The sequence below is a fragment of the Chroicocephalus ridibundus genome, chromosome Z (genome assembly GCF_963924245.1).
Source record: "Chroicocephalus ridibundus chromosome Z, bChrRid1.1, whole genome shotgun sequence".
Classification (NCBI taxonomy): Eukaryota; Metazoa; Chordata; class Aves; order Charadriiformes; family Laridae; genus Chroicocephalus; species Chroicocephalus ridibundus.
In genome coordinates this window covers 29,574,690-29,602,548 of record NC_086316.1, presented here as the reverse complement: position 1 = coordinate 29,602,548, position 27,859 = coordinate 29,574,690, and the positions used below count along the sequence as shown (strand labels likewise).

The 27,859-nt window shown below is 37.5% G+C and overlaps 1 protein-coding gene across 2 annotated transcripts in view; it reads right to left on the bottom strand.

The window, feature by feature from the left end:
* The window catches only part of FBN2 (fibrillin 2), a 174,896-nt gene that overhangs the window by 22,056 nt on the left and 124,981 nt on the right, over positions 1-27,859 (bottom strand). For both annotated transcript variants that reach the window (XM_063319662.1, XM_063319663.1), the window contains exons 32-47: positions 27,725-27,847; positions 26,065-26,187; positions 24,808-24,933; positions 21,930-22,052; positions 21,429-21,551; positions 15,033-15,194; positions 13,913-13,981; positions 13,142-13,267; positions 11,881-12,006; positions 11,162-11,314; positions 6,265-6,333; positions 5,632-5,757; positions 4,702-4,827; positions 4,162-4,287; positions 2,572-2,688; positions 533-661 (exon numbers count right to left, since the gene is read on the bottom strand). In XM_063319662.1, coding sequence (XP_063175732.1) covers positions 533-661; positions 2,572-2,688; positions 4,162-4,287; positions 4,702-4,827; positions 5,632-5,757; positions 6,265-6,333; positions 11,162-11,314; positions 11,881-12,006; positions 13,142-13,267; positions 13,913-13,981; positions 15,033-15,194; positions 21,429-21,551; positions 21,930-22,052; positions 24,808-24,933; positions 26,065-26,187; positions 27,725-27,847 — 1,947 coding nt within the window. The remainder of the gene's footprint in view (positions 1-532; positions 662-2,571; positions 2,689-4,161; positions 4,288-4,701; positions 4,828-5,631; positions 5,758-6,264; positions 6,334-11,161; positions 11,315-11,880; positions 12,007-13,141; positions 13,268-13,912; positions 13,982-15,032; positions 15,195-21,428; positions 21,552-21,929; positions 22,053-24,807; positions 24,934-26,064; positions 26,188-27,724; positions 27,848-27,859) is intronic.

Here is a 27,859-nt window from a genome sequence, read left to right as displayed (position 1 = left end):
CCATCCTCCTGTAGGCCCCCTTTAAGCATGGTAAGACCTTTATAATGTCTCCCTGAAGCTGCCTGTTCTCCAGGCTGAAGAATCCCAACTCTCTCAGCCTTTTGTCATAGGAGAGGTGCTCCAGCCCCCTCATCATCTTCATGGCCCTCCTCTGGACCCATTCCAACAGGTCCATGTCCTTCTTGTGCTGAGGGCTCTAGAGCTGGACACAGTACTCCAGGTGGGGTCTCACCAGAGTGGAGCAGAGGGGCAGAATCACCTCCTTTGACCTGCTGGCCACGCTTCTTTTGTTGTAGCCCAGGATGCAGTGGGCTTTCTGGGCTGTGAGCACACATTGCTGGCTCGTATTCAGCTTCTCATCCACCAGCACCCCCAGGTCCTTCTCAGCAAGCCTCCTCTCAATCCATTAATCCATTTGGTTTTTTTAATACTTAGATACTCACACTGTGATGCTTCCCTCTATGTGGGATCTAATAGTTTGATTATTTCATCTCATCAGTACTTTAACACCTCTATGTGGCATCATACCTACCAATGCAATTCTTGCCATCCAGAGTGAGTTCATATCCTTCATTACATAAACATTTGAAGGAACCAATTTCATTGAAACACCGTCCGTTTCTGCACACCTGACCAAAGAAGGAACTGCACTCATCAATATCTGAAAAAAAAACCAAATAAAACCCCAGAAGTGAGAGTTGAGTCCCAGCATAGTACATACAGTATGTTATAAACACACTCAAGTTGCAATATATATTTCTGTGGAAAAGGCAAATCTTGCACAACAAGGGAACAGCTGACAGCTAGTGGAAAGTAACTCCCACTGAAGTGCATTAAGGTGTATGTTCTATTTAAACAACACTCTTTTTTTATAGGGTATTATAATTTTCAAACTTGCAGCATTACCTCAGCTACTGCATCTGGAGACATTCAATTACTGCCAAGTGACTGTATGATACTAACTCCAGACACAGAAAAGAAAAAGTTACATGGAGTGTTCTGGATTTTATCTGCATTTATATTTGCTCGAGTTTCCTCCTAAAACCTGCCTTGTCATTTTCAAATTTTGGAATATGACATTTGCTTTCTACAGGGTGATTTTCTACTTCATAACAGTTCTGAAAATGAAGTTTAAAAATGCTTATTAATTTGTAGAGTTAACTTTCTTTAATAATGCAGACTTAAAGGAGCACTGCATAAGGAAAAATATAGATGAGAGAGTTTCAGAATATACCAAAAGGGGCTTGGATAAACATCATGGTGTAAGAACAACTTACACTTCGCTGCTTTACAATACTTTGAGTTTGAATGATGAAGACTAACATCAGTTTTACCGGGGAGGTTTTAGTCTACTTTGTGCTTCTGAAGAAGATGTACCTTCTGCTTCAGCCAGTACAGCCCTGCCTGTGGTACTAGTTTATTCCATAGCGCATTTCTTCTGTGTAACAGTTCTACAAGCAGAAATACCTCCAAAGTATTATATTGGGATGGGCTGTATTGCCTTTGAATGACTGGGAGAATTTGGAAGAAAGCCCTGAGGTGCTTCAAGCTGTTAAGAGGAGTGCTAGCAAAAGGCCAAGTCTCTGAGTCAGCTTGGGCTCCTTGAAGGCACAGACGGGAGCAGAGGCACTGGATGCTTCTGGCAGTAGACTGGCAGCTATACTGCCAAGGGAAAGAACCTCTTTGGCAAATAGCGCCATTCTTTGGCAGGAGACTTTCCTTACTTGGACAAGTTTTTGATTTTCTCTTTCCTGGGCAAGGAGAAGATTAAAAATACTTATTAAAAAACATTTATGATGTTTTAATTCTCTCCTGAACCAGAAAGGGACCAGTAGGCTTCGTTCTGTCTTCCTTCTGTAGCAGTAAAGCCTTCCTCTCTCTTGGCTTATGCTCTGCACAAAGGAGAGGATCTCCAGAGACTTACAAGCCTGTTCCTCAGCCCAGGAATATTTTAGTCGCTTTATCACAAGTATCCAGGAATTTAAATTGTTCAGATATTCTGGTGTCCTGTGATTTAGGCAACAGGAAATAGCAATGCTTGTACAAACTCTGTATAAGCAGAGTTCATCTTAGGAAAGCAGATTTGGTAGATTAGTTGTACTGGTTTTCTTACTGCTGGTCTGCCTCCTCATTCACACTGTGTGCAAGTGGCAAGTAATATGGTGAAATAAAGAAATGATTTTAAATTCATGAGGCAGCGCTGGCGGTGTGATATAATATGTGCTTATTGCGAGTGGTGCCTATGGACTGTGGCAGTAGTCAAGGACGCGTGCTGCAGTTACCCGGGAAATCTAATGGAGGTGAGGGCTGCATTAAAATGTCAGTGAACTGTAAGGTTGCCCCAGTGGTTCAGAGATTTACAGTTTACATTATCTCAAACTGGCCAGTGAAAGATATTTTTAATTAGTTTAAAAAATGATAGTAATGATTAACATCAATGGCTGGTCACAGCATCAGTTACTGCACTCAACTTTCTTAGCACCCTGACCTGTCTTCTATTTAACTATGTACCATCCTCCTTGGCATACCAGTCCACAACAATGAGAATAAGGTCTGGATTACATCACCTACCCATACAATCATTATTATGAGTTAATTCAAATCCTGGATAACACAGACAGTTATACGATCCAACCGTGTTTTTACAAGTTCCGTTTCCACATGGATGGCGTTCACATTCATCAACATCTGCAAAGAGAAACAAAACTGTCGGTGGGAATTGATTTTCCCAGGTATGTGTTAATGTGTTATTTGTGCGCAGTGACAAGATTCTAAACCTCAGCCTCTCCTTTCATCTGTCACATTTTCTATTTATCCTAATGATTTTTACAGATTGTGGGTACACATAGGAAAATGTTACATAACACATTTTTTGTATATATTTTGAAATAAAAGCTACTGTTACATGCAAAGATAAAAGTAAGTGCATGTGCAGTACCTCAAAGCATTCTGGGTTGGGTTTTTTTTCCATACTAACATTTATTAATTTCTTTATGTAGACTAGTGATCAGAATTTAGTACAAAGGATTGAGCATCACAGCCCTGGAACTATCTCAAATTTTATGTGCATATTTTACCCTTAAGCCCATGAAAACCTGTTGAAAATGCTCTATAAAGAAGTTTTGTGACATTGTTCACAAGCCAATTTACATATGCATATATTCTATGTCAATACTACATCCAGAATTATAAAGACTGCTTACAAATTCTTGGAAACACCCATTTTTAAAAGGCAATAAAATGTTTCCTGCTGTGTCTTTCAGTAATTTCTGGAGTTTCATGGGGATCTGGAAGGCATTTAGATCTTGTTCTCATAGGTCTTGCAGACTTTCTGAAACATTTTCTTTATTTACGGAAGGTAAATATTTTTTCATATGGATCATTTCCATAACCTGTCATTGTCTAGATTTGTATTTCATACTATGACATTTTAGAATAAGTTTTAGAATTATTTAAGTTACTGTTTTGAGTAACTAGGGTCTCAAAATTTTGCATTGTTAACAAAAGTAATTTTCCCAAGTATGCTCCTCAGGTTTGACAAATGTGATTTAGTCCAATTATGAGAAGATTCAAGGTGTATATGAATATGTAATACAATGGGAATAGGTTTTAAATGTCTGTTTAAAGTCGAAATTGGAATACATCTGTATTATAGAAGACCCTGATCTTCTCTATAGCTTAGAACTGACATTTAGATGATCGTTTTTAGATGATCGTTGTTTAAAAAAAAACACCATTTTTTGGCTGTTTTTCTCAAAGTGAACTTAATTTACATATGCATCACCTTTTGTTTATAAATCCCTGTAGAAATGATCACAAAACACTAAAATCTGTCTTCTTTTTATCTCCACTCTTTCACTCTGTGATACCTCCTATGAACTTCTCTGTTAAATAAGCCACTATGATGTATTTTTGTAAAAATGGGGTTAATATATTATTCAGTAAAATGGAGCTATCTCTGAGAATACTGTGATTTTTTTCCTCAAACTAATAAATCCACTCCAAGGACAACTTCACATGCTTTCTTCACAAAAATCCCAAAACATATGAATCAGTCTTTTAACATCATTATAATCTCCTCAAAAATTTAGACTCATCTCCCCCCTTTTTAAAAATAACAAACCCAAACAAACCACACACAAAAGCATTTTCTTTACATACCCATGCACATCGTCTGGTCTTGGGATGCCTTAAAACCATTGTGACATATGCACTGGTAACTTCCTTGCATGTCCACACATAAACCATGACTGCAAACATTAGGAATTTCCAGACATTCATTGCGATCTGTAACAAAAATATAAAACAGATGGTACACATTATTGACTTTTATTATTCATTCATTTTACACAAACATGTTTTTACAATCTGTTATTATTATTAAAACCAGACACAAAATTATCCATAACTAAACCTGAATCATAACAAAACTTCACTTTATAGGAACTTCTTGCCTATACACCTCGAGGTCAAAACTACTGTTAGGATTTGGTTGATACATCAAGAATGTTCTTTAAAAATTGTACCCTGTCTTTTCTTCCCTTCTACAGAGAAACAGGGCTATAAAGTTACATAAACCAGCAGAATACGCAAGGTAACAGAAAATAAATGATTCTTTTACTGTTTGAGAGAATCATGCACATACCATTGGTTAGGTACAAACAGATTCAAGTAGACAAGAAAAGTCGTCTGATTTCTTACCAACACAAGCACCATTGGGTGAAAGTTTAAAACCAGCAGCACATTCACAGCGGTAACTACCAGGACTGTTGATACAGTCTGCATTTCTCTGACAGAGATTGTCACCATTGCTGCACTCGTCGATATCTGAAATACCAAGAGTCATGGTTCAGGCATCAGAAACCACAAAATAGTTACTTCTGCCTAGAACTTAGACTGTATTGTCCGTCTTGTGCAAGACAAATCTCTTGTCCTCAACAAAGCATGAATATTCTGACCTTAAGCCTCCTGTGCTGTAAATGCAAATGAAAGGCAAAATCAATACAGTTTCAACAATAACATGCTTTTTGATGAAGGAGGATCCTACGAACCCAACTTACTACACATCGAGGTGGCTCTGCAATTTTAAATGTCTGCCTAAAGAAATTCTTCTATTAAAAAATGTTCTTCTTTGCCTTTGAACTGAGATAGTAAGTGGCACAGTTTGTTGGCTTTTTAGGGGGCACATGTCAGCACAAGACCCTTGAATACCATGACAAAAATCCTATTGACTTAGGACACATAAAAATTTACTATTAGCTTCTATGAATACCTCTACCGATAAACCTGTAGAAGAACAGACACAAGATGGAAAAAATCAAGGAGACTTTTCTTTGAGAAGTTTTAAGAACAAGAATTAAATTTCCTCCCTAAAATAAAATAATTTCATTTACTTCCTATTTTGGAGTCAGTTAATTGCTTGACACAAAACTATTACAAATTTTAATACGTGCATGTGCATATGTATTAAAGACAAACACGTCACAAACTGATTTATAGATCTGAGCCCTACAAAAAAGCTCACAGTCTGTCTCTTAGATTTTGAAAAATATGTGAAATAAATGTTCCCCTTCCCTTCAAGATAAGCATGCTTATGGGGGCTAAGTAGAAAATAATGTCATTTCAAATCACCTTCACAGACCAAGAGCAGGTCATTGTAGCTGAATCCAGTGGGGCATTCACAGCGGAAGCTGCCAATCTGATTGATGCAAACACCATTCGCACAGATGCCTGGGATTTCCTTACATTCATCAATGTCTGAAAGTGAGATGAGCTAGTCAAGGTACGGTACTTCATGACTTTATGTACTGCTTGGATTCTCGTCTTCACTGTGCTTAAAACTGAGTTGGTTAGTTTTAATCTACAGAAATCGTATACAAGATATAAATTTAAACATACACCCATTATGAGAGAAAATAAACTATGGAAAGAACCAAAACAGAGTAATACTAAATATTAGACAAGATGCAGAACTGTTACAAATGTGCAGATAAATCCCACAACAATTTTTAAGCCAAACCCCACTTTTTAAATCCATGAACTAAGATGGAGGGTGAGCAAAAGATCATAAAAAAATGTAGAAATAAAAAAATATAAATCAGAAGTATTTTACACAAAAATCAGTCTCACAATTTATGTCACCATTGTAACTTCACAATGAAATCAGAGTTTTACTACATGAAATGTTCATTTTGGTACCACTGTGCAGCTGCAATGAACTTACACAAACCAATTTTTGGTTAAAGTAAGTTTCGTGAAACTTACCAACAGCTTTTCCAGTATGAATGTCAAAAGTGAAGCCAGGAATATTCCCGCATATGTTCTTGAATTCAGCTAGAGTAAAACAGAGAACAATGCATTTTTAGTGAACATTTATAAATCTTCCAAGAATTACTTGTAGGCATCTCAGCTTTTCAAGAGCTGATACAAGCCAAATCTACTTTTGGCTTGTAGAAGAGCCATCACCTGTACAAACTGTATTGAAAATTCAGATTGACAATAAATGAATGTAAATTGAAACACTAATTCATACCTCTCTCTTCTCAAATCTTTGGAGACTTTTGCACATGAGTAAATGTCTGGTTTGAGAATGTGGCACTTCAGTTTTTGTTTTAAATAGAACTCCTTAACTTACCTTTAAGGTTTAGTCCTGCTTTCTAGAAATGTGTAGGGAGAATCTGCAGCAACAGTTTCAGAGAGGAGAAATAAATGTAACTTACCAGTACCTAGCCTTCTTTGATACTATCTCCGTTCTTTTCTGCAGAGATTACTGCAGCTTAGTTCCACTAAACTGTTGAGCAGAATGGTCACTCCGCTTTCGAAAAAGATGCTCCCAAAAAGAGCATTGTTTTAGTATGCTCTTTTTATAGCCTCTTGTCCAGAGCATATTGAGGGTGGGAAATGCACAGTATAAAACATAAAATCAATAAACACATGGTTTTCCAGGCAAGGTGTATAAAATTGAGTAGATTTGCAACGTATATTTCTTGTAAAGCATCTATGCTGGCATGAGATTTTTCTGGTAAAACAGTGCTTTCCAGAAAAAAATGTACTACATATTTACAGTACATTGATAAATTTTGATCTAGGGAAAAATATGAAAAATGTCAGGCCTACAGCTATAACTATATCAAACTTGTAAAATACTGGCTACCAGTAGAATTGTGTGCTGAAAGCCCACTTGTTTGAGGGGAGCAAAGTAATTCCAATGTGAAGACCCAACCAATTTGAATGAATGGTTTACTTTAAGTGTGTTTTTGCAAACGATAAACATGCAGCTGCTACTCAGCATCTTTTTAGATCATATCAGCATTCAAATTCTCCAGAAAAATAGTAAGTATCTTTCAATATTAAGTTTCCAAACGATTGTTAAGGAAAAATTCCAAAGCATGCAGTAGATATTTATATATGCAGGGCATTAAACCAAGGTAAAATAACCTTCTAAAGAACATGGATAAAATTTACAAAAATGTCCCACTGACATAAAATTCCAAGAGGTTCTGGAAGTGTAATATCTGAAGACTTAAGTGCTTGGTCCACTGTTCATGCAGCTGAGGACCTATAGGAAGCCTATTGTCTATCCCACAAGAGGAGGCATATGAAGTCACCTCTAAACCTGAAATGCAGACAAATTATTAGGCATCTCTTCTAGCACCAAAAAAAGAGAAAGGAGACCCTTCTGTTTTCCTCTGAGTAATGATCCTAAATCTAGAGTGGTAATAATTTATTTCTCTACTTGCTGTAGTCTGAGTTTCTTGGCTGTCTACATCTTAATGGCAGCTGTCTTCAGTAGCTTATAATTTTCAGAAGCTTATATTATAAACTTCAGTAACTTATAATGTAAGGGAGACATAATTCTTGTCTCCTTTACACTGAACATTCTTATTTATTATAACTTCAGCAAATGTAGTTGATCACTGCTCAGAATGAGATTTGGCAAAATATTTTTCTCACATTCAAACATTCTTTATTTCCTGTATAAGCCAAGCAGGATCCACTATACCTGAACTTCAGCATTTTTGCCTCTCTTCTGTCCTATTGTTTAATGACTGCGTAATGCCTACTGAGGTTATTCTTGCAGTACAGGATACTGGGCCATATAGTTCCCTGCCAGAGTGTTTTACCATTCAGCAATCTTCTGCTCTTTTATGTTAACATGTATAAGATTTGAGGGTTAGAAAACAGTTCTTTTCTGCAAGGAGCTTTATGCTTTTTACTGCTATCAGTAGACCTGTGAAACACATGTACTAGATAAAAAGGGGGCCTTCTGCTCACTACCCTGTCTCCATGGGCAAAGATAACCTCCTCCTGTGATAACGCCTAACACTTCAGGTCTGAGAGGATGAAGAAGAGGCTCTGAGGGTTGGAGGCCTTCTATCATTCTGTGTTATGCTATCTACGTGTTCCATGCATTCCATTTAATAGTTTTTTCCACATTTTTTTCAGTTTGTACTGTGTAGAAAAAGAGCATATAATTAGGTAAGGACTGTAGGATAATGCATTTATACACAGTGCCAAATTAACCATACACGAACACGCCAGAAATTGACTTTGCATCAATGATTTAAAAAATATTTTGAAACCCTATATACTTATCACTATATTAATTTTTAGGACAAAAAGGTCTATTACATAACAGAAAAAAACCCCTCTCTGAGGTCAAGCATTCCTGAAATGATCAAACCATGAAAGACTTCTGTAAACACTTGGTTACCTCTTAGTAGTGAAGTAGGTTTTTACACTTTGGGTGAAAAAACAACCAAACAAGAATGATTATAGCTGATTAAAGTCTGTATGGTAATCCTTACGATCTGTAGAATACAGTCTTTACTATCTAAACTCATCAAACAGAGACTGATTGTTAAGCATAAATATATGAAAAGGAAGAAAGAGCTCTGTTCACAAAGAAAAAAATGCAAATGCATTGGCATGTGAAGTTCATTTAGAGGAACAATATGATTCTCATCAGAGCAGAATAATGCTCTTAATGAGCTACTGGGCTCAGTCTAGCAAACTGGTTAAGGTCAGTGTATCATAACCCCTGTCTGTGATGTGTAGCCCCCACCCAGATCTCAGAACAACTGATTATACCACATAAGTGCTGCTATTCAAGCATTTACACTTGGAATTTGTGTTTGATCCCTCAAACAATCTCTTTTCATGGTGAAAAAGGTTCAACCATATCTCCAAATACAGTAAAGGCAGTTAGAAGAGCTAACAAAGCAATACTGAAATATTTCAGGAAATATTTTAACCCCATAACTGCTTGCAGACTAAGTGGAGTTGTCTTAAATCTTTAAAAGCTACAAAGTTTTTGAGAAATTCAGTCTTACCAATTTAAAAGGAAAATGCTTTCTTCCATCCAAGAATATTAATTGCATGACTCCCTGCTAGTACTTTGCTGTATTTTTCTCATCATGTTGTCATCATGATGACAATTTTATGGCACTGAGATAAATTACTATGGGAAAGAATTTTATGAGCTCTCTGTGATAGCAAACATGTATTTCCTCTCTCAAGCTTATTTCCATCTCCCATTCCTGACTGCAAGGAACATTCCTTCATTCTCCCTCCTCCTACTTAACAAAGAAAAGGAAGAGGCTGTTTTTTCTCTTCAGTCAAATTTTGCTCCTCTTTCCTGGTTGTGGGGGAAAGTGTTTCCTAAATTATCTGCTGTTTCCCTTATGTTACCAGGATAAACCACTTGGAATTAAAGTAAAGTAATACATTCTTTACACTAACATCATAAATGATGCAGTACCAGAGGTATGGGTTTAGTGGAAGTAAACTTGGGGCAAAGTCAATTAAACAACAAAATGTGTTTGTACTAAACAGGCATCTGAGTTTTTTTGTTTTATCTAGACACCTTTTCTCTTTTTACAAATGTAAGAATCTTTTAATGAAGGCCAGGTGCTACCATCAGGTTTCCAAGTTGATGATTCTTCCACCAATGATTTTTCTTAGTTGACTTTTCAAGGGTGTTTTGTTCCAGGCAAGGAACTCCATCAAGACTAACTGAAAAAGAACCGTAACTAATTATTTTCACCTCCCCGTATACAAGGGAGTTTTTACTTACGTTTACAATGACTTGCTTATTAAGCTTTTTGCAAATTCATCACCTTCAATACAGAAAATGTAGAAACAACTGAGAGGATCACACTCAGATGTGAGACACAAGTGAAAAATCTAGAAAGGCAATACACTCAGTAGTGGAACCCCATCTTTTTTCTTTTGATAGATTAAAAATTATACATTTATCCTACCAGGATAAATGTATCCCCAGCTATGCAGTAACTAAATCATACTATCCTAAACTAATTATCCTGGAAGGTAGACCAGGCAGCAGGCATCTCTTGTCAGCCAGTATCTTCAACCCCAGTATTTTTGCCCGATGACTGCTTTTCCAGAAACCTCAAAGTGACAGCTTTAGAGATGGGAGTTCTGTAACCATGCATTCAGAAAACTTGTTTATGTCTACTGTGTCACCCTGGTAGGTCTTACCTACACAAACATTTTTGACATAAATCTAAATTATTGAAAGTAATTATATGTCCATACAAGACCACTGAAAGCCTTGGTATTTGTTAGAAATAAAGAATAAAACAACCACAGTATACTCATTTTATAGAGCCCCATCACCACAAAAAAATGATCTAAATAATTAGATCTACCTACGGATACCTCTGTTACAAACATCCTTTTAATCTACAGGGTTGACATACTCCTGCTGCAGATGGGAAAGTCAATCTGTACTTTCCAGGCCTCTTTGTTCATCTCAGTGACACTTGACAGTAGTCTGTTCCTTTGCCCTTGCCTTCAGGGGCAGCTGAGAAGGGAAATTATGCATGTTCTTCCTGTTTTTTTTTTTTTTTTTTTTTTTCATCTAGGAGAAATGATTGGTGCCTTCAAACTATTCAAGCTGTATCTTTCCACTCAATATGGAGTGATACTTCCTCCATTTAAAAATATGGAAGAAATACCTATACTTGTTTAGCACACCAAGACTTAATCCAGCCAGTGACAGAATGGCAGGGTTTTGTCACTCTGCTTTGGGAGTACAACAAAGTTTTTTTGGGGCTGCAATGTTAACTTTAGCTAACAGGTCAAAGGAGCAGATGAGAAAAAGAAAGTAACAAAATGTGATGATCAGAGTAGACGTTACCCGTTCCTGGAGTTGGACATGGTTCACAAGGTTTGTTCCAGGCTTTCCCAACATTGTATGTGCAGCAACACATCCTTTTGGTCACATTGAAGGGCAGTTCATTCTCACAGGAGGTTCCATTATAGCTTCTGTAGCAAAAGCTTTTCCTCATGTCTAGATGTGAGAAACAAATCACTTGATGAAGTAACCAACAACTAACTTAAGTAAGTATCAACCCCCCACCAACCTAGACAGTGGTTCATTAACTCTGGCTTCTGAATGCAACCCAACGCAAGCATATGCATGGGTGCATTTAAAAATAAGTTAAGGTTTGAAGTAATCTACAGTCTTTGTTTTAGACTTACCTGAAATTCAACATATTTTCAGTTTTCATTCAAAGACACAAAGGGGAAAAAGGAAAACTCCCAAGAAATCAGAAACACACTAGAGATAACTCATCACATCCATTTGTATAGTAAAACCTACCATTTGGAAATGATTAGTGAAAATAAAAAAGATTTCTGAGTTCTGTTAAGGAATAAGAACACTTGAACACTGGACATCTGTCACTGGGATCTTCTTCCTGACTACATGACATAACTGTCTGGGAGTTAAAGGTAGAAAAAAGCAATATAAGGCTGTAGAAATGGCCTCATCTAAAAGGAAATTTTAAGCAGGGAGTTTGGTCCCAAAACAGCCTGATAGTCAGACAGTTCTAGTAAAGATGACATTTTTCATACCCATGCAGTTATGTCCTCCGTTCACTTGCATATATTCAGGTGGGCAAATGCAGGTGTAGTTCCCCAAGGTATTATAGCAGGTGCCAGGACCACAGACACCAGGATGTGCAACACACTCATCAATATCTAGAGACCAAGAAAATACACTATAATTAACAATAGAAAAGCGGACCATGTCCTAGCAAATGTTTCTGAGAAATACGACCACCATAAACCATGCTAAGAAAACAAAAATGTTTCATTTAAAGTCTAGCTGGGAAAGTACAGCTCAGATTTGGGTTAGGTAGCTATTGTAACAGCTGGTGAAAAGTAATTTCCTTAATCTCTATTAAGTCCAGCCAGTGAAGTGCAAGAGAATACCATAAATAAATTCAACGTTGTTGAATTTACCACTGCAACTGGAATACCTTGTGCCCCGTCAGCTCCACAAAAGACATTCACACCCTCTTCTCACAGGAACGTTACTGTCACTTTTCAGTTCTGTTCATGTGTTCACTACTCCGCTAAGAAATGACCTTTTAAGTCCTCTATTTAGAAATAGGCAAGCTGAATAATCACATAGTCTTGCTGGTCTAACCTTCGACCTTCTTATTTAAGGTATTTCGGTTGTAAGCCCTTTTTGCCCATATAATTTTAATTTCAAACTAGTTTGGGCCGTTTTCTTCACCCAAGCTTAGCAAAGCCTCGGGATTCACCAGCTCTGTTTTGAAAGGAGACTTTCTTTTTTTTTTTTCTCACAAAGTGAATGAAGAAGGGAAAGCTGACTAACAGCACTCCAAACTAGGAGAAACCATGAAAAATTCTTTACATTTTTGGGTCTGTTTACAATTTTTGGTTCTAACATTTAAGACAAATCTCAAACACAAAAGGAAGACCAATACTAACTTTACTTCACATATTGCCTAAATTAAACTGCTACTCTGAAACACTGTGAAGAGGAAACCTTTTCTCACTTAAAATGCAGGGAGCCTAGTGAAACTAGCAGGAGATACAAGGTGTTGAAGAGAGAAGCCAGAAATCATGAACAGCCACCTTAGTTTACTGAATACACATAGCTGAGATCTATCATGTAAAAATAAACATTAGTATATTCAAGAGTTGCATTTCAAGTTTCATATTAATCATATCGCCGGTGACAAAGATAATGATTTTAGAGAAGGGTTTAGGTAAGGGTGTGGGTACCATATCCACTTAATGGATTTAAGGCTATTTTTCATAATAACTGTGCTGTGACAGAGAAGGAGGTTTCAAGGGACTCAACCTTCACAGATTCTTGTCTCTTCACTGAGGTAGTAGCCTTTCGGACATTCACACTGGAAGCTGCCAAAAGTATTGATGCAATTTCCACCTTGGCAGAGACCTGGCAGTTCCTGACATTCATCAATGTCTGAAAACAGAGAAAAAAACCACCATATTTTAATTCCAGAATGAAAAGAAACAAAAGCCTTTAAGTACTCCCCTGAACTTTTACCAACTAGTAGCTTTTAACTGTCACATAGATTATTATTTTTTTTGCTTCTAAGTTGCACTTCATGAAAGCATGGATGAGATGCTCACTCTCTTCCATTTAAATAGCTCATCAATAGGCACAGATTTCAGCTCAATGAGGCCACGGACTTCAACTTCCATTACTGTTTATAGGAATTTGGCATCTAATTTCCCATTCCTGCACACTCATTGGAACCAGAGTTTCTTTGTCCAATGAATATTTCCTGAAATTTATACCTTCCACTGATAAGCTATAATTTTCATAAATGACTTGGCCTTCATGGGCCAATTTCAAAGGCCAGCTCAAGGAAGGAAGCACAAAAAAGCTATGCATCAGCTTATTTTCCTACTGAAACATAGCTGGACTTCAATATTCTTTTACAGTATGCCTTTTCATCGTGTTGTTGTCCAACACATATGAGCAGAGGGTTTTGCTTTGCACTAAATGTAAGGATTTCTGCCAAGTACAGTTCCTGTATACATCTCTCCGAAGATGACACTGTTTTTTGTTACCAGCCACCACAGTCATTTATGATGAACTCACCTTCTAAAATAATAGTGATAGGATTTGGTCTGAATCCTTCTCCCCCTGGACAGAGGGTATTATATTCCGCTAAAGTACAAAAAGAAAGAGCATGCTAGTCATATGAAGAATAAAATGGTAACAACAGAAACATAAAATTTCATTTATGTTTTTAATGAGCCTTCTTCCCTACACTCATTGGTTTTCTACTCTTCTTGACCTATTCACAGTAAATGAAGCTATTGGATTAGAAGAAAATCCAGGTAAGATTAAGAGTTCCGCTTAAAACATTACCATAACCTCGGATACTCTTAAGGCAGGCATAATATTGTTTTCTCCATACTATGCTGTTATAAAGGCACATAGTTTGTGCTTTGACTAGTTCTTTAATATGAAATGTTAGTATACCGTCAATAAAGATACATGTTAAAATTGGAATTCATGTATTATGAGACTGTTAAGAACAACATGCTTGACATTTCTGTTGCATTATTCATTCAAAAAACTTCAAAGCTCTACAAAACTGGTAAGTATCATCAAGTAAGAGTTCTGAAAGTACTCAAGAGGGATTTAGAAATAGTTACCCAACAGTTATCAACTCTCCTTTGAGAACTACTGCAGCTCCAAATTAAAGACATGATTTGAGTTGTAAGCACTATTAATTTCTTTATTTTCCCATCAACATGGAGTTGCTGAGTAAAAATTCCTAGCAGATGCATGCAACCCATTTCACTCTTAAGACACATAAGCATATCTACAACAACCTTATTTTTTTTTATTACAGGAGAAAAGTAAAAGCAAAATAAAATAAAGTGCCCCAAGCTACTCAAAGTACATGGGCCTACTCCAGTGGGAAGTGGCTTCTAAAGTTACCACTGATGTGTTGTTGTGAGAGTAGGCACTGACTTAGAAGACTAAAGGTCAGGTCTTCTGATACTTAGGTCTGCAACTCTGCATCACCCCTCTGACAGTTGCAGGGAGATTTTCTTCCTGTGCCAGAACACTGCCTCATGAAGAAAATCAGTTTCTTAAACAATAAATGTATAGTAACACCGTAAAATATTTCAAATACTTTTTCCATCCCTTGTTAGCATCTTCTATAATAAGAGGGCAAGGGGAGAATAAGAGATAATTTCCTTACTGCTGTTTACAGGGGGACACGTCTCACAGGGATTTCCCCAAGCCTTTCCCAAGGAGCAGCAGCAGGAGGAACGACTGACTCCAACCCCAATTTCAGTGTTGCAGGAGAGGCTCCCATCTCCTCGTGGTCCATACTTCAGGTAGCAATTGCCAACACGATTATCTACATATAAAGCACACACGGTTACAGCTGCACACAATGATTCAAACAAAGGAACAGCAGGCATTCATTCTAACATTTCATATCTAGAAGCAGGAATTCAGATAACATTGTGCTTCTGAAGTCATTACCAAGCTCAAAACACTCATGTAAACTGACAGTACTGATGTTGAGAGAGACAGCAGGGAAAATGGGTAGCTTCAGCTTCCTAAGTACCCAGAGACGAGTTTAAAATGTTTCATGCCTTCCAAAGTCACACCATACTCTAATGTAGCACATGCACTACGCCAGTCTTTCACTCCAGAAAATATCAGAAACCTTGCTGCAGTTTGCTGTTAGTATTTCGTCTTCATATTCCGATTGTGACTAGAGTATGACTTTTTCTTTTGGAATTAGAAGAATTTGCATATTTTTCTGGGGAATCACAGTATGAAGTCGTACAGATTTCCCCAAAATCATTAATATTGAAACAAATGATCTAAATGTGCAGTAGGTTTGAGGAAAAATGGCTTATTAGTTCACTCAAACTGTAACTTAATGGTTTAGACAACTGCTGGGATCAGTAGAATGAGCAAGGAATCTAAGAATCTAAAGATCATTTCTATGAATTAATTTCCTATCAAAGGTTGCCTCTAAAGAAGCACAGAAACCCACTCAAAATTTCTTTATAAATCCATGGTATAAAGGCTGCAGTATCTTTTTGTATTTTTTACTATTTCTGTTAATGGTATGACTAAGAAACTTATAAATGAATTTTTGAATGATTTCACAAATGCATATTTTACGAAGAAATACCATGTTTTTAATTTACTGCTTGCAGCAAGGGCCAGATGCTATAGCATTAGCAATTGACACAGAGTAAAATGAATGCATGATGATAAATGGGGGTAGTTCATACTTTCAGAATTTCCAGAGTCTAACAAATGTCTTGATATCATTTTGATATTGACTTTTCATCATCTTTGAAAAGTCCTGGAGAACAGGCGAGGTGCCTGCGGACTGGAGGAAAGCCAATGTCACTCCAGTCTTCAAGAAAGGCAAGAAGGAGGAGCCGGGGAACTACAGGCCGGTCAGCCTCACCTCCATCCCTGGAAAGATGATGGAACAGCTCGTTCTGGGTGTCATCTCAAGGCGCGTGGAGGAAAGGAAAGCTATCAGAAGTACTCAGCATGGATTCACCAGGGGGAAATCATGTCTGACTAACCTGATAGCCTTCTACGATGGCATGACTAGATGGATAGATGAGGGGAGGGCGGTAGATGTGGTCTACCTTGACTTAAGCAAGGCGTTTGACACGGTCTCCCACAGCATCCTCATAGGGAAGCTTAGGAAGTGTGGGTTAGATGAATGGACAGTGGGGTGGATAGAAAACTGGTTGAAAGATAGAGCTCAGAGGGTTGTGATTAGGGGCACAGAGTCTAGTTGGAGACCAGTGACGAGTGGTGTTCCCCAGGGGTCAGTACTGGGTCCAGTCCTGTTCAACATATTCATCAATGACCTGGATGAGGGGATAGAGTGCACCCTCAGCAAGTTTGCTGATGACACCAAGCTGGGTGGGGTGGCTGACACACCGGAAGGCTGTGCCGCCATACAGAGAGACCTGGACAGGTTGGAGATCTGGGCAGAGAGAAACCTTATGAAGTTCAACAAGGGCAAGTGTAGGGTGCTGCACCTGGGGAGGAACAACCCCATGCACCAGTACAGGTTGGGTGCTGACCTGCTGGAGAGCAGCTCTGTGGAAAGAGACCTGGGAGTCCTGGTGGACAACAGGATGACCATGAGTCAGCAATGTGCCCTTGTGGCCAAGAAGGCCAATGGCATCCTGGGGTGCATCAAGAGGAGCGTGGCCAGCAGGTCAAGGGAGGTCATCCTCCCCCTCTACTCTGCCTTGGTGAGACCGCACCTGGAGTACTGTGTCCAGTTCTGGGCTCCCCGGTTCAAGAGGGACAGGGAACTGCTGGAAAGGGTGCAGCGGAGGGCTACGAGGATGATTAGGGGACTGGAACACCTCTCTTATGAGGAAAGGCTGAGGGATTTGGGTCTCTTCAGTCTGGAAAAAAGACGTCTGAGGGGTGACCTTATCAACGCTTATAAATACTTAAAGGGTGGGTGTCAGGACGATGGGGCGAGGCTCTTTTCAGTGGTGCCCGGGGACAGGACAAGAGGCAATGGGCACAAACTGGAACATAGGAAGTTCCACCTAAACATGAGGAGGAACTTCTTTACCCTGAGGGTGGCAGAGCACTGGAACAGGCTGCCCAGAGAGGTGGTGGAGTCTCCATCTCTGGAGACATTCAAAACCCACCTGGACGTGTTCCTGTGTAACCTGCTCTAGGTGACCCTGCTCTGGCAGGGGGGTTGGACTAGATGATCTCCAGAGGTCCCTTCCAACCCTATGATTCTATGATTCTATGATTCTATGATTCTATATGACACGGGTTTTTAAATTATCTTGAAGTTTGAAACATATTTAGGAAAAAACCTGAAGGCAACTTTCGAATTGTTTGGAATTACTTATTCTCAAGATCCTCAAGTTAGTTAAATATGTATAATACAAAACCACAACTTCGCATTAATTTTCAGACTGAGTATTTTTTTTAAAGGGTCTTAAAATCAACCAAGATAAAACCTTCAAGATTTCCAAAGGATTGAAATTTATTCAAATTTAAGCATAATTAGACAAGTTTGGGTGAATATTTCTGCAGTTTTAAGAGCATACTGTAGCAGAGATTGTGAAAAAGAAGGGTGTTCCTGTGCCCCACGTATTCTACAACAGATTTCAGTATCTCGCCAGAAATGCACACTTGTAAAGCTAAAATACTCAGTTAAGAATTGCATGGCAGAGGCATATGTATTCTCTACCTCTGAGCATCTGAAGGAAAGAAAAAAAAAACTTCAAGCAGGATATCTTAATCTCCCTAGAGGCAAGATTTACCTGAGATCACTGATCATAGAATCATAGAATTGTCTAGATTGGAAGGGACCTTTCAGATCATAGAGTACAATCATCAACGTAACATGGACAAAAAACATCACTAAACCATGTCACTAAGCACTACATTTACGTGTCTTTTAAATACCTCCAGGTATGACAATTCCACCAGTTCCCTGGGCAGCCTGTTCCAATGCTTGATAACCCTTTCAGTGTAAATGTTTTTTCTAATATCCAGTCTAAACCTCCCCTGGCGCAACTTGAGGCCATTTCCTGTTGTCCTATCACTTCTTACTTGGGAGAAGAGACCAACCCCCACTTCTCTACAGCCTCCTTTCAGGTAGTTGATGTATGTAGTATGTTAGAGTGGAAGTCCTTTTTGGTTTTTTTTTCAGACGACGTTAGAAGAGAGTAAAATGAACTGCCTTTTTAAAAGGGCACAGCCTGTTCTCATTGTGGACTTGAGCTGAAAGAAGCCAAACGTGGTTATTCTGAGAATACCTATCTCCTCCTGTTCTCAGAGGAACTGAATGCTTCTCTCTATTCATGACAGCGCAAGACATCTGCCTTTTAAGAGAAGCCAAGAAGACATTTGGCTTCATTCTTCTTGGGAAAAGTGAAAAACAATGACCATTTTAGAAGACAGCTCCAGCCCAAGACCTCAGTCCCATTAAGAACAATAGGAGACGACAGACCTTGGAACGAAGGCCTGGAATTCTCTAGCAGAATATCGATATCGAGTCCATCAAGGGTTTTAGGTTTTGGTTTACCCCTCACATGAACTGTCTTGACACAGCACCATGTTCCTCTTTGCCAAGGATAATATTTCTGTTTCTTCTGAAAGGAACTGGAATTTACATTCCTCCGCCTTATTTTTGCTCAAGCATGCAAGAGATAGTCCTATTGAAGAGAACCAGAAGCTGCTGTCCTTTGACAGGAAGTTTCTGGAACATTTTTCAGCACAACTTGTGTAGTCCAGAAGCAAGAAACTTTCCTTTTTCTTGGTGAGGTCTACTAGCCTCTGTGGGTTTATTTTTTTTCCAATTGTCTACAAGCTTAGAGTGGAAATTGGGTAATGTTTTACCATGTGCCAGTGACACAAACATCATTGCAAGTGAAGCTGCAATTTGGAATTGCAGTCCTGAGACTATAAAGGATCACAAGCAATTGAACTTCAGTTCTTCCCTCTTTGGACTGCTTAAGTCAGTAAAGTAGACATACCCAAAGCATACCAAATGTAGAACCAGAACTAGTATAGTTTAATTGGAATGGCATCACTCTCTGTTTCCACTTCACATGCAAAATCATTTAACCTCCTAGAAATATTACAAATGAGAACTGCTGGTGAAAGAAAAAAGTTCAAAACCTAACAATGTTTATTATCATATAAAATAGTGTAACTGGTATATTTGTAGTTGCACACAGTGCCCCATCTCTTCAAGGGCTTCTAAAAATCGGGCACTAAAGTGTCATTTCGTTCATGGATTAGGTCTTTATTCCTATTATCTTACTGTGCTATTTCATGGGAAGCAGAAGCTTTGCTTGCCCCTGTCAAAAAGAAAAGCTGAATGTTCACTGAATGTTTTTTGCACTCTGTCATAGACTCAGGCTGTAGAGAGATGGAAAGTGTACACCTGAGGCTTGCAGCTCCTCCCACTGACAGATAAGTGGATTCCAGTTCTGCCACTGCCTGCAACTGAATGTGAAAAAAACCCAAACCCCACATTTACTCGGGGGGATAAGTATTAGGAGTCTCTTTTCTGTATAATCAGTCATTGAGAAACTAACAATGCTTCTTACGCAAGGGAAAAGAGTCTTTGTACCAGAGAGAGGGACAGCCCTTGTAGTATTTCCTCAGGACAGAAATAAGGAAGGGTCAAATAGTCTTTCTACCACTTTCTTATCAGCATTTTTTCTTCAGAGAGGGAGGGCTTGCTCTCTCATTTGGGATTTACCCTTGAGTACTCTTCCCCTGTGGAGGCTTCCTTGAGTAAACATGGGACCCCTGGCAAAAATGTCATTGGGACAACTGGTCACAAAGTAGATTGCCAACTCAAACTCCTGTTTTTTAGTGACACACAAGTCAGCTAGCAGTACGATAATTCGTTCTCATATGCTTCTTCAGAGATCACTTATTTTCTTTGGTCATAACTCAGGGCTTGCAGGGCTGATCATACACAGCATCTGGTTGTAGGAAAGAATGAGGGTCTTAGTGGCTATACGCTGCAGAAGAGATGCTAAAAAGGCAGGATTTCATTGTTTCCACTGAATCTTCAGATGAGGCAAAGCTAAAAACTTAAGTCAGACTGCAACTGCAGAAGAAAAGTATTACGGCAGGAATTGTCAGAAGAGACCATGGGAGACATAAACACAGGTTGCCAATTCAATGGGAATAGATTACATAAATTCACTTATTCTTTAAAAGTCCCAGCTTAAAGTTTTAGAATAAATTGGTCAAGACTGTGGACATCTAAAGGTCTCAAACAGGACTTTTCTCCTAGCATCCAGAGAAGCAACAGAGAATATTCATAGGGAAAAAATGGAGAAACATAGAAAAGATGAACAATAAAAATTGGTTCTGAAAGAAATCTGCATTTCTTTAGAAATCATTTCCTTAGAATATTTATTTGCCATCACACTGTAGTATTATTGTAAACATCTAGAAAATGGAGAGTTCTAACTACCAGTTCAGGAGAATATGAGTCTTCCCAAATATAAAATTAGAAGGCTTTCCCAAGATCACGCCCTTATGGCTGAACCTTCGCCCCTCTCTCACCCTCTCGCTTCCCCAAAACTTCCCTAGACTGTCAGTATATACTCTAATCACATCACAGTCCCGTATCACGTAGCAAAGGGGAAAAGTAATGAAAATTCACGTTAAGTCTGTGTAAGCTGGAAAGAATTACGTGAACAACAGTGAAATGTGTCTTTTTCTTTGTTTCCAGACAAAAGGATACCCCAACCAGTTTTAATTCCAGTTTAGACTTAAGCTAAACACATAAATTAGTCCCAAGATACATCTAGGATTAAAAAATTCAGTTCTTTAAATGAGAATTGTTGACTGTCAGGAGAATGGAAATGCAGATAATATATGCTTTGACAAATTTTAAAAAGGTGTATTTTATAGAAATAATATAGAAACACCATTAATCAGTTAAAATAATGAACTCCATCTCTAGAAAACTATATAACAGGATACACAGCATGTAGAAGTATAATTTTTCTATCTTTCTACCCTTGTTTGCATCAAAACAGTCACCTTGGCTGTGATTTCTAAAGTAATACTTCAGGTAGCTTTTACTTACCCACACAACCCACTCCAGTAGGATTCAGCTGGAAGTCTGGAGGGCAATTACACTCATACCTTCCGGGAGTATTTACACAAAGACCATTAACGCAATTAATGGGATCGGCACATTCATCGATATCTAAAATAGGAAGGTAACATTCATAAATCTGCTCACTGAACAGAAAAGAAAAATAATTTTAATTTTTAAGACAAAACAGGCAAGATAATTTCAAATGCAAGTGAATTTTAGATGAAATTGAATAAAAGGACTACTAACGATTCAGACATTTTGGAATAACCTTTGTACAGCTCCATATTTAAAAAGCCATTCTTTTTGTTCCATTCTTAAACAACTCCAAAGTATACAATTCTATGCATTGCTTGTTCAGTGGGGAAAAATGCACTCTCGTTGTAATAAAATACAATGCATGTTTTGTGAACTCATCTTTAAATTAACTTGGTACAATTAAAAAAAAAAAAGTAAATCTTGACATGTTTCTGAACAGAAGAGATATACCTGTGCAATTTCCCCCGGTTCTATCTAGTTCATAGCCATCATCACAGATACAATGAAACATTCCTGGTAGATTATTACAGGTACCAAATACACATATGTTCTGGAAGGAGCATTCATCGATATCTGAAGGAATATAAAAAGAACAAAAAGTTACATATCATTACCATATTAATATTACAATAGTGTGTTGTACTAGTAATAGCAAATGAAGACACATGTAACTTAAAAAAAAAATACTAAAAAAGCCACACCGAGTAATCACTCTTGGTTTTCTGTAGAATACTATAGCTAGGGATTTGTGAGGCATTCTCCATTAAGTTACGTATTCCTGGTTTACCTAGTGTGAAGTAAAAATAGCAAAACTGACTTCTCAGAAGTCAAAATGAAAGATAAGCCCAAAAGCCAGTAAGTTCCTTTCAAAATGTGCATTAAACAGAATGAAGCATAACATCATACAAAGGTGTCAGTCATTTCTTAGCTCATAGTCTGCAACTTTTCTTACTAATGGCAAGTAAGATTTTCAAAATACCATTCTCAGGAAAAAAAAATATAGTAAGAAGAAAGAGAGGGAGTAGGCATTAATGGTTACTTACACCTCCTTGGAGAAAGAATACAAAGTAATATAGGAAGGAAGAATTACCTATGATTTTCTCAAGCCCACATTAAAGCAGTTGTGTAGTAACTATATCTAGGTAAGCTAAAATGCATGTAAAGAACTGTCTGTGTGCTCATGTAAATTGAAATAAAGTTGAAAGACACTGACAGAAAATTAGATGACTTTGTCAAATACAGTGCTAGAAAAGAAGTTAAATATTAACAGCACAGAGTGCAAAGTTATGGTTTTAGACACAAACTATGAAGGACTTCCGAGTTGAAGGTAACTAAGGTAAGAGGGGTAAGAGGGGAAAAAAACCCTGGAAGTCTGATAGCAAGACTTTTTTAAGTTGCCAAAATAAAGCAGCTGTGCTAATGCAACTCTAGCATGTACTCGTGAGCTATTTTTAGCAGAGACAGGAAAATGGAAAGCATTAATATCACTTCACAATGCACAGCTAAATCTTCATTTGAAATCCTGTATACAGTGCTCCATTCAAGAGTGATGAACTAAAATTGGATGAGGTGTAAAAAAGGGATATTAAAATCATTAGAGTAATGAAATATCTATTTTGAACAAGGCTTGTTTGCCTTAGCCAAAGCTTGAGAAGTGATATAATGCCTCTTTATAGGAACATACGAGAAGGGGTAACTTTTGAGGGGGAGAGTGAGAAGTTCAAGGGAAAATGAAATTTAAGATAAATGCCTAATATGCAACAGTCCTGAGTAAATTTAAACTGGAAATTAAAGGAAGATTTCTAAGTACCTTGGAGTGCAGCCATGGAATGACCTCCAAATCAGGTTATGAACAAAACTTGTGTTCAGACGAAGCTTTATAAAGCTATGGAAAAGACTATATCATTGAGAAGCTAATGCACTGACATCTCAAGGGATTTCTGAAGATATTGGATTAATTGTTTGTATTACAATTATTGCACTAAATCCAGGCTTTGGATTTTGTCCCTTAATGGCAGAAATCAGCCAAGGACTCACATTATCATAGGACAAATTAATATATCAACTTAAAAAAAAAAGGTAACTTCTTTTAAGTGTTCAGCACCCAGATCTTTTAGTTCTCCAACAGCACAATTTAATCTATGGAATGCATTCACATCTCTGTTGGGATCACAGTAATATACCAATATACCAAGTATTTTTCCAAAATTCTTCTATTTATTTTTCAGATCATGGTTGTGGACCAATTGAAAAGCCAAATCTTGGCAACCCGGTGTCCCAAGAATTAAAATCGTATTGTTTTTCAAAACATTGATTGTCTGATATCTATTTGGGGATTTTTATTAGAACATTAGCATGCCTATAGTGCGGCTGACTAACTGAGCTGCACTGAGAAATTCAGTAAAGATGACTGACAACACTTGGTAACTATTAACAGATCTGACCAAAACAGTTGTGTAACTAATTTTTCAGAAGCATCTGCAATTTTTCTGCAGCTAGAAGTCTGATTCATATATGTACACCTGAATGTTTGAATATGCCAAGTTATGAACTGAATCTTAGAGACTACATTTTGGAATCTGTTTTTAATATTTCATCTTAGAATTTTAATTTCCTAAGATGCTATGAGGTTTCACCATTAAATATGAAGCAAGTTAAAAAGTTTTGGAGCACTAACTAAAACGACTTTACCTACTATACAGTTCTCTTACATTAAACAAAACCAAAGGCGTAAGAACACAACAGGGAATAGAAGCTGAATTGGACTAGAAAGATAATTCCTTTTGCACTTCAGAGAATCTGGTACAATACTGGGAGTGAAAGGGTGATGATAAAAAATATCCAATATGCATTTTAAGGAGTGTTACAAACTTGTCAAATATAGCAATGATTTGCCTACTTCAATTTTCCTGGAAAAAATTATTTTAAAATGAGGTCACTTAATGCAGTTTCCTGTGTGTTTCCTATGTTTTCCTTAATGTGTTTCCTATGTAGACACATTAAATAAAACAGTGATGAACATAGGATTTTCCACAAGTTGTTCACTAGTGACAAAAAGAAGAGAGAGAATTAAAAAAACAAAATTACTGAGCCAAACCTCTGCTCTGGGTTTTTTGGGCCAAGGTCAGGAAAACTTCATAAAAAGATGAAAGCTACTTTCAACATAATTCCCACTGCAAAATAATCCTTGCTTGAAGAAATTACTTATATGTGAAGCATGTGCTGAATATTCTGCTTCCAGGTTGAGGTCCTTCCAACACTTCTTGTTATTTTCTTTATAGCAGCCAATCCAAACTCAGAAAACGAACCTGAAGTACCAGTGGCTTACCTTGGCACGACCTGCTGTCCGAGGCAGGAGTGAATCCCATCTCACACTCACAACGGTAGGCACCAGGGACATTCAAGCACTGTCCATTTTCACACAGATTAACGTTTTCTGCACACTCATCAACATCTGTGGGAAACAGAAAATTTCTTTGAAACTACATGTTTCACTAGCAAAACACAAATAACATTGTCCTGATGTTCAAAGTAATAGTTCTATTGAGCATAGCTGATATAAAATAGAACATTTACACCTGAAGATGAAGGAAATAGAAAAAATGCAGAAAAGCAAATATAATGTCATTTACAAAATTGCTCCTTTTACTCTGTGATGATTCGTGACTACTTATTTTTCATTAACAGATTTAACTGTTTTTTAATGTTGTAAGATTTTCAGATTTAGTACTATCAGCTTTGACAAATAAGTTGAAAGCTTTTCCTACAAAGTCAAAACTTTGTCTCCTGGTATATATTTCTATGTTAATTTGACATAAAACACATTCAAAAGGCAAAACTTTCTTAAGTGAATCATACATAGAAAATTATTTTCATATGCATTTTAGAAAATATTCTTTGAGGATTATGAACATTACAGCTACCATTTGCACACTACTGGGGATTCTTCTAGTACGCCCTAAAAGTGATTTTTTTTTGAGAATTACAACAGAGCAGAAAGACAAAGGAAGGCATTCAGCATTGCAGTCATCATAAGGACTCATAATTTAGTCAGATATGCTTATGATTGTAAAAAAAAATTTAAATATACTTTCTTAATTTTATTAGTCAATTCCTAGTATCCCGTCTATTTTTTAAAAAACAGATCTGAAACAGTGTGTTAATAATCTGGTTCAACTCACATAGTGAGGGGAAAATAGATGATGCCTTCCCTGCCAGAGACAGACCTGGCCTACAAGACAGGAACCATAACAGGGAGCTGGTATTTTGTGTTCTTGACTAGAGAGTGCTGCTGCAAGCAGCACATACACATTCAAAAAAATTGGCATGAAGTGGAGGAGGAGGAGGAGGACGAAGCAGACAGGTACTTCACCCAACAAATAGGCCCGGGGGTCCAAATTGCCACACAAATAAAAAGAACAATCACTTGCCTTTGTTAGCATTTCTTCAGCAGATGGAAAGAATCCTGAACTTAAAAGACACTTCTGTATTTATTATCTTGGACTTTGGGTTTAGATGTAATTTGCAAAGCTTCCATACAACAGAAACAATCAGTGACAAATCACCTTTCACAGAAACTTCTTACCAGAACAAGTAAATCCATCCCCAGTGAATCCCTCCGCACAGGCACAGCGGTATGACCCTGGGGTGTTCACACACTGAGCGTTCACACTGCACTGGTGGGTGCCATTGGAGCATTCATCAAGATCTGCACATCAGGGGCAAGAGAACACAAGCAGGAACAAAGCAGTTAGTATATTGGGATTACAATTAACTGCCAAGCTAACAAGCACAGCTGCAGAAGTTCTCATTGGAATATACAGGGTTAATCTATAGTGATTTCATTTTAATATTTTTTCCTTTAAATTAAAATGTATGGGATTGGGAAAAATGTTTCCAAGCAACAGATGGAATTCAGCTGACTTGTTATTTGAACTTTAATATGCTGTTAAAGAACTTGAAATCAAATTGAGTTAAAAAACCAATAAACCAAAAAAATAACAGCGAGGTGAAAATCTGCCATACATTTGGAGAATCTTCTCAAGTAACAGAAGAGTGTGACAACAATGTAACCCCATAAACATTAATGCAAGCTTTCTTATTTACTTGGATGTCAACTTGCATGAAAAAAGAGAAAGAGACGAAGGAGAAGGAGAAGGAGAAGGAGAAGGAGAAGGAGAAGGAGAAGGAGAAGGAGAAGGAGAAGGAGAAGGAGAAGGAGGGAAAAAAAAAGAAAAGGCTCTCCTCCCTCTCAGGGGCATGTTTGATGGGAATGGCCGTATGGGTCCATGACACGAGTCACATTAGCTAGTGCTATGGGGTAACAAAGTCCCTTCTCACCCATCTGCGGAGTGCCCTCCTGGAAGAGCACTCTGTTCCCAGGAGTTATTCTAAATAACTATGAGGATGCTTCTGAAAAAAACTTTTTAAAGATTTCTCCTTCAAATGGGACTTTTTGTTTATTTAGTAAAACCTCACATATTTTTAATTAAACGATAATAAAGGCTTAATTAAATTAAAGGACCAGGGACCTCTCCTCTTTTTCTCAGATATTTCTTAAAGAAAGCTTAGAAAATCTGGCCTGCAGGAGAATCTTAATATGTGATACTTTTTCTTTTACATTATTACACCTAATTCTTATTAGCCTAATTCTTATTAGCCTTATTCTTAAAACAAGCTCCTCTTCCATGGATTCCAAAATGTTCTGAAAAAAAGGTAGATACTACAATCTTTTACACAGAAAACTGAAAAATGATGGCAAGGGACATGATGCTACTCTATCAGCTCAGCAAAAGTAGAATCAAGTTTCCCCCACCTCAAGTCCAATCTGCTTTATATTAGAGCCTATAAACTAGATATACTATAGGACATTTACAAAAAATGGTATTAAGTAACAGAAATATTATCTTGCTGTCACGAAATCACAAAACAAATTCAATTTATTTCTGACTGATTTTTTTTATTTTGCACATTCTACCAGTTGCATGTAAACTTTGTAAAATACATAGTTAACTCAGTAAGATGTTACACAGACAGGCTTCTGAGACAAAACCAGGTTTTCTCTCAGAAAACCAGACCCCTGAAACATAAGAACCTTGCATATAACTATCTACCCACAGAGTGCAGCCAATAAAAGAATACTTTTTTGTAATAGAGTAATCACACAGTCACATTACATGCTTTCATTAAAAATAATAATAAAAAAAAAAGAATAAAGAGAAAAAGTTTATTTTCTGTATACTTACCAATACATTTAATGCCATTTCCAACCCATCCTTCTCTGCAACTACATTTAAAACTTCCTGGTACGTTGACACATAAGGCATGCATGTCACAGTTGTGAGCACCAATTTCACACTCATCTACGTCTACAAGCACAA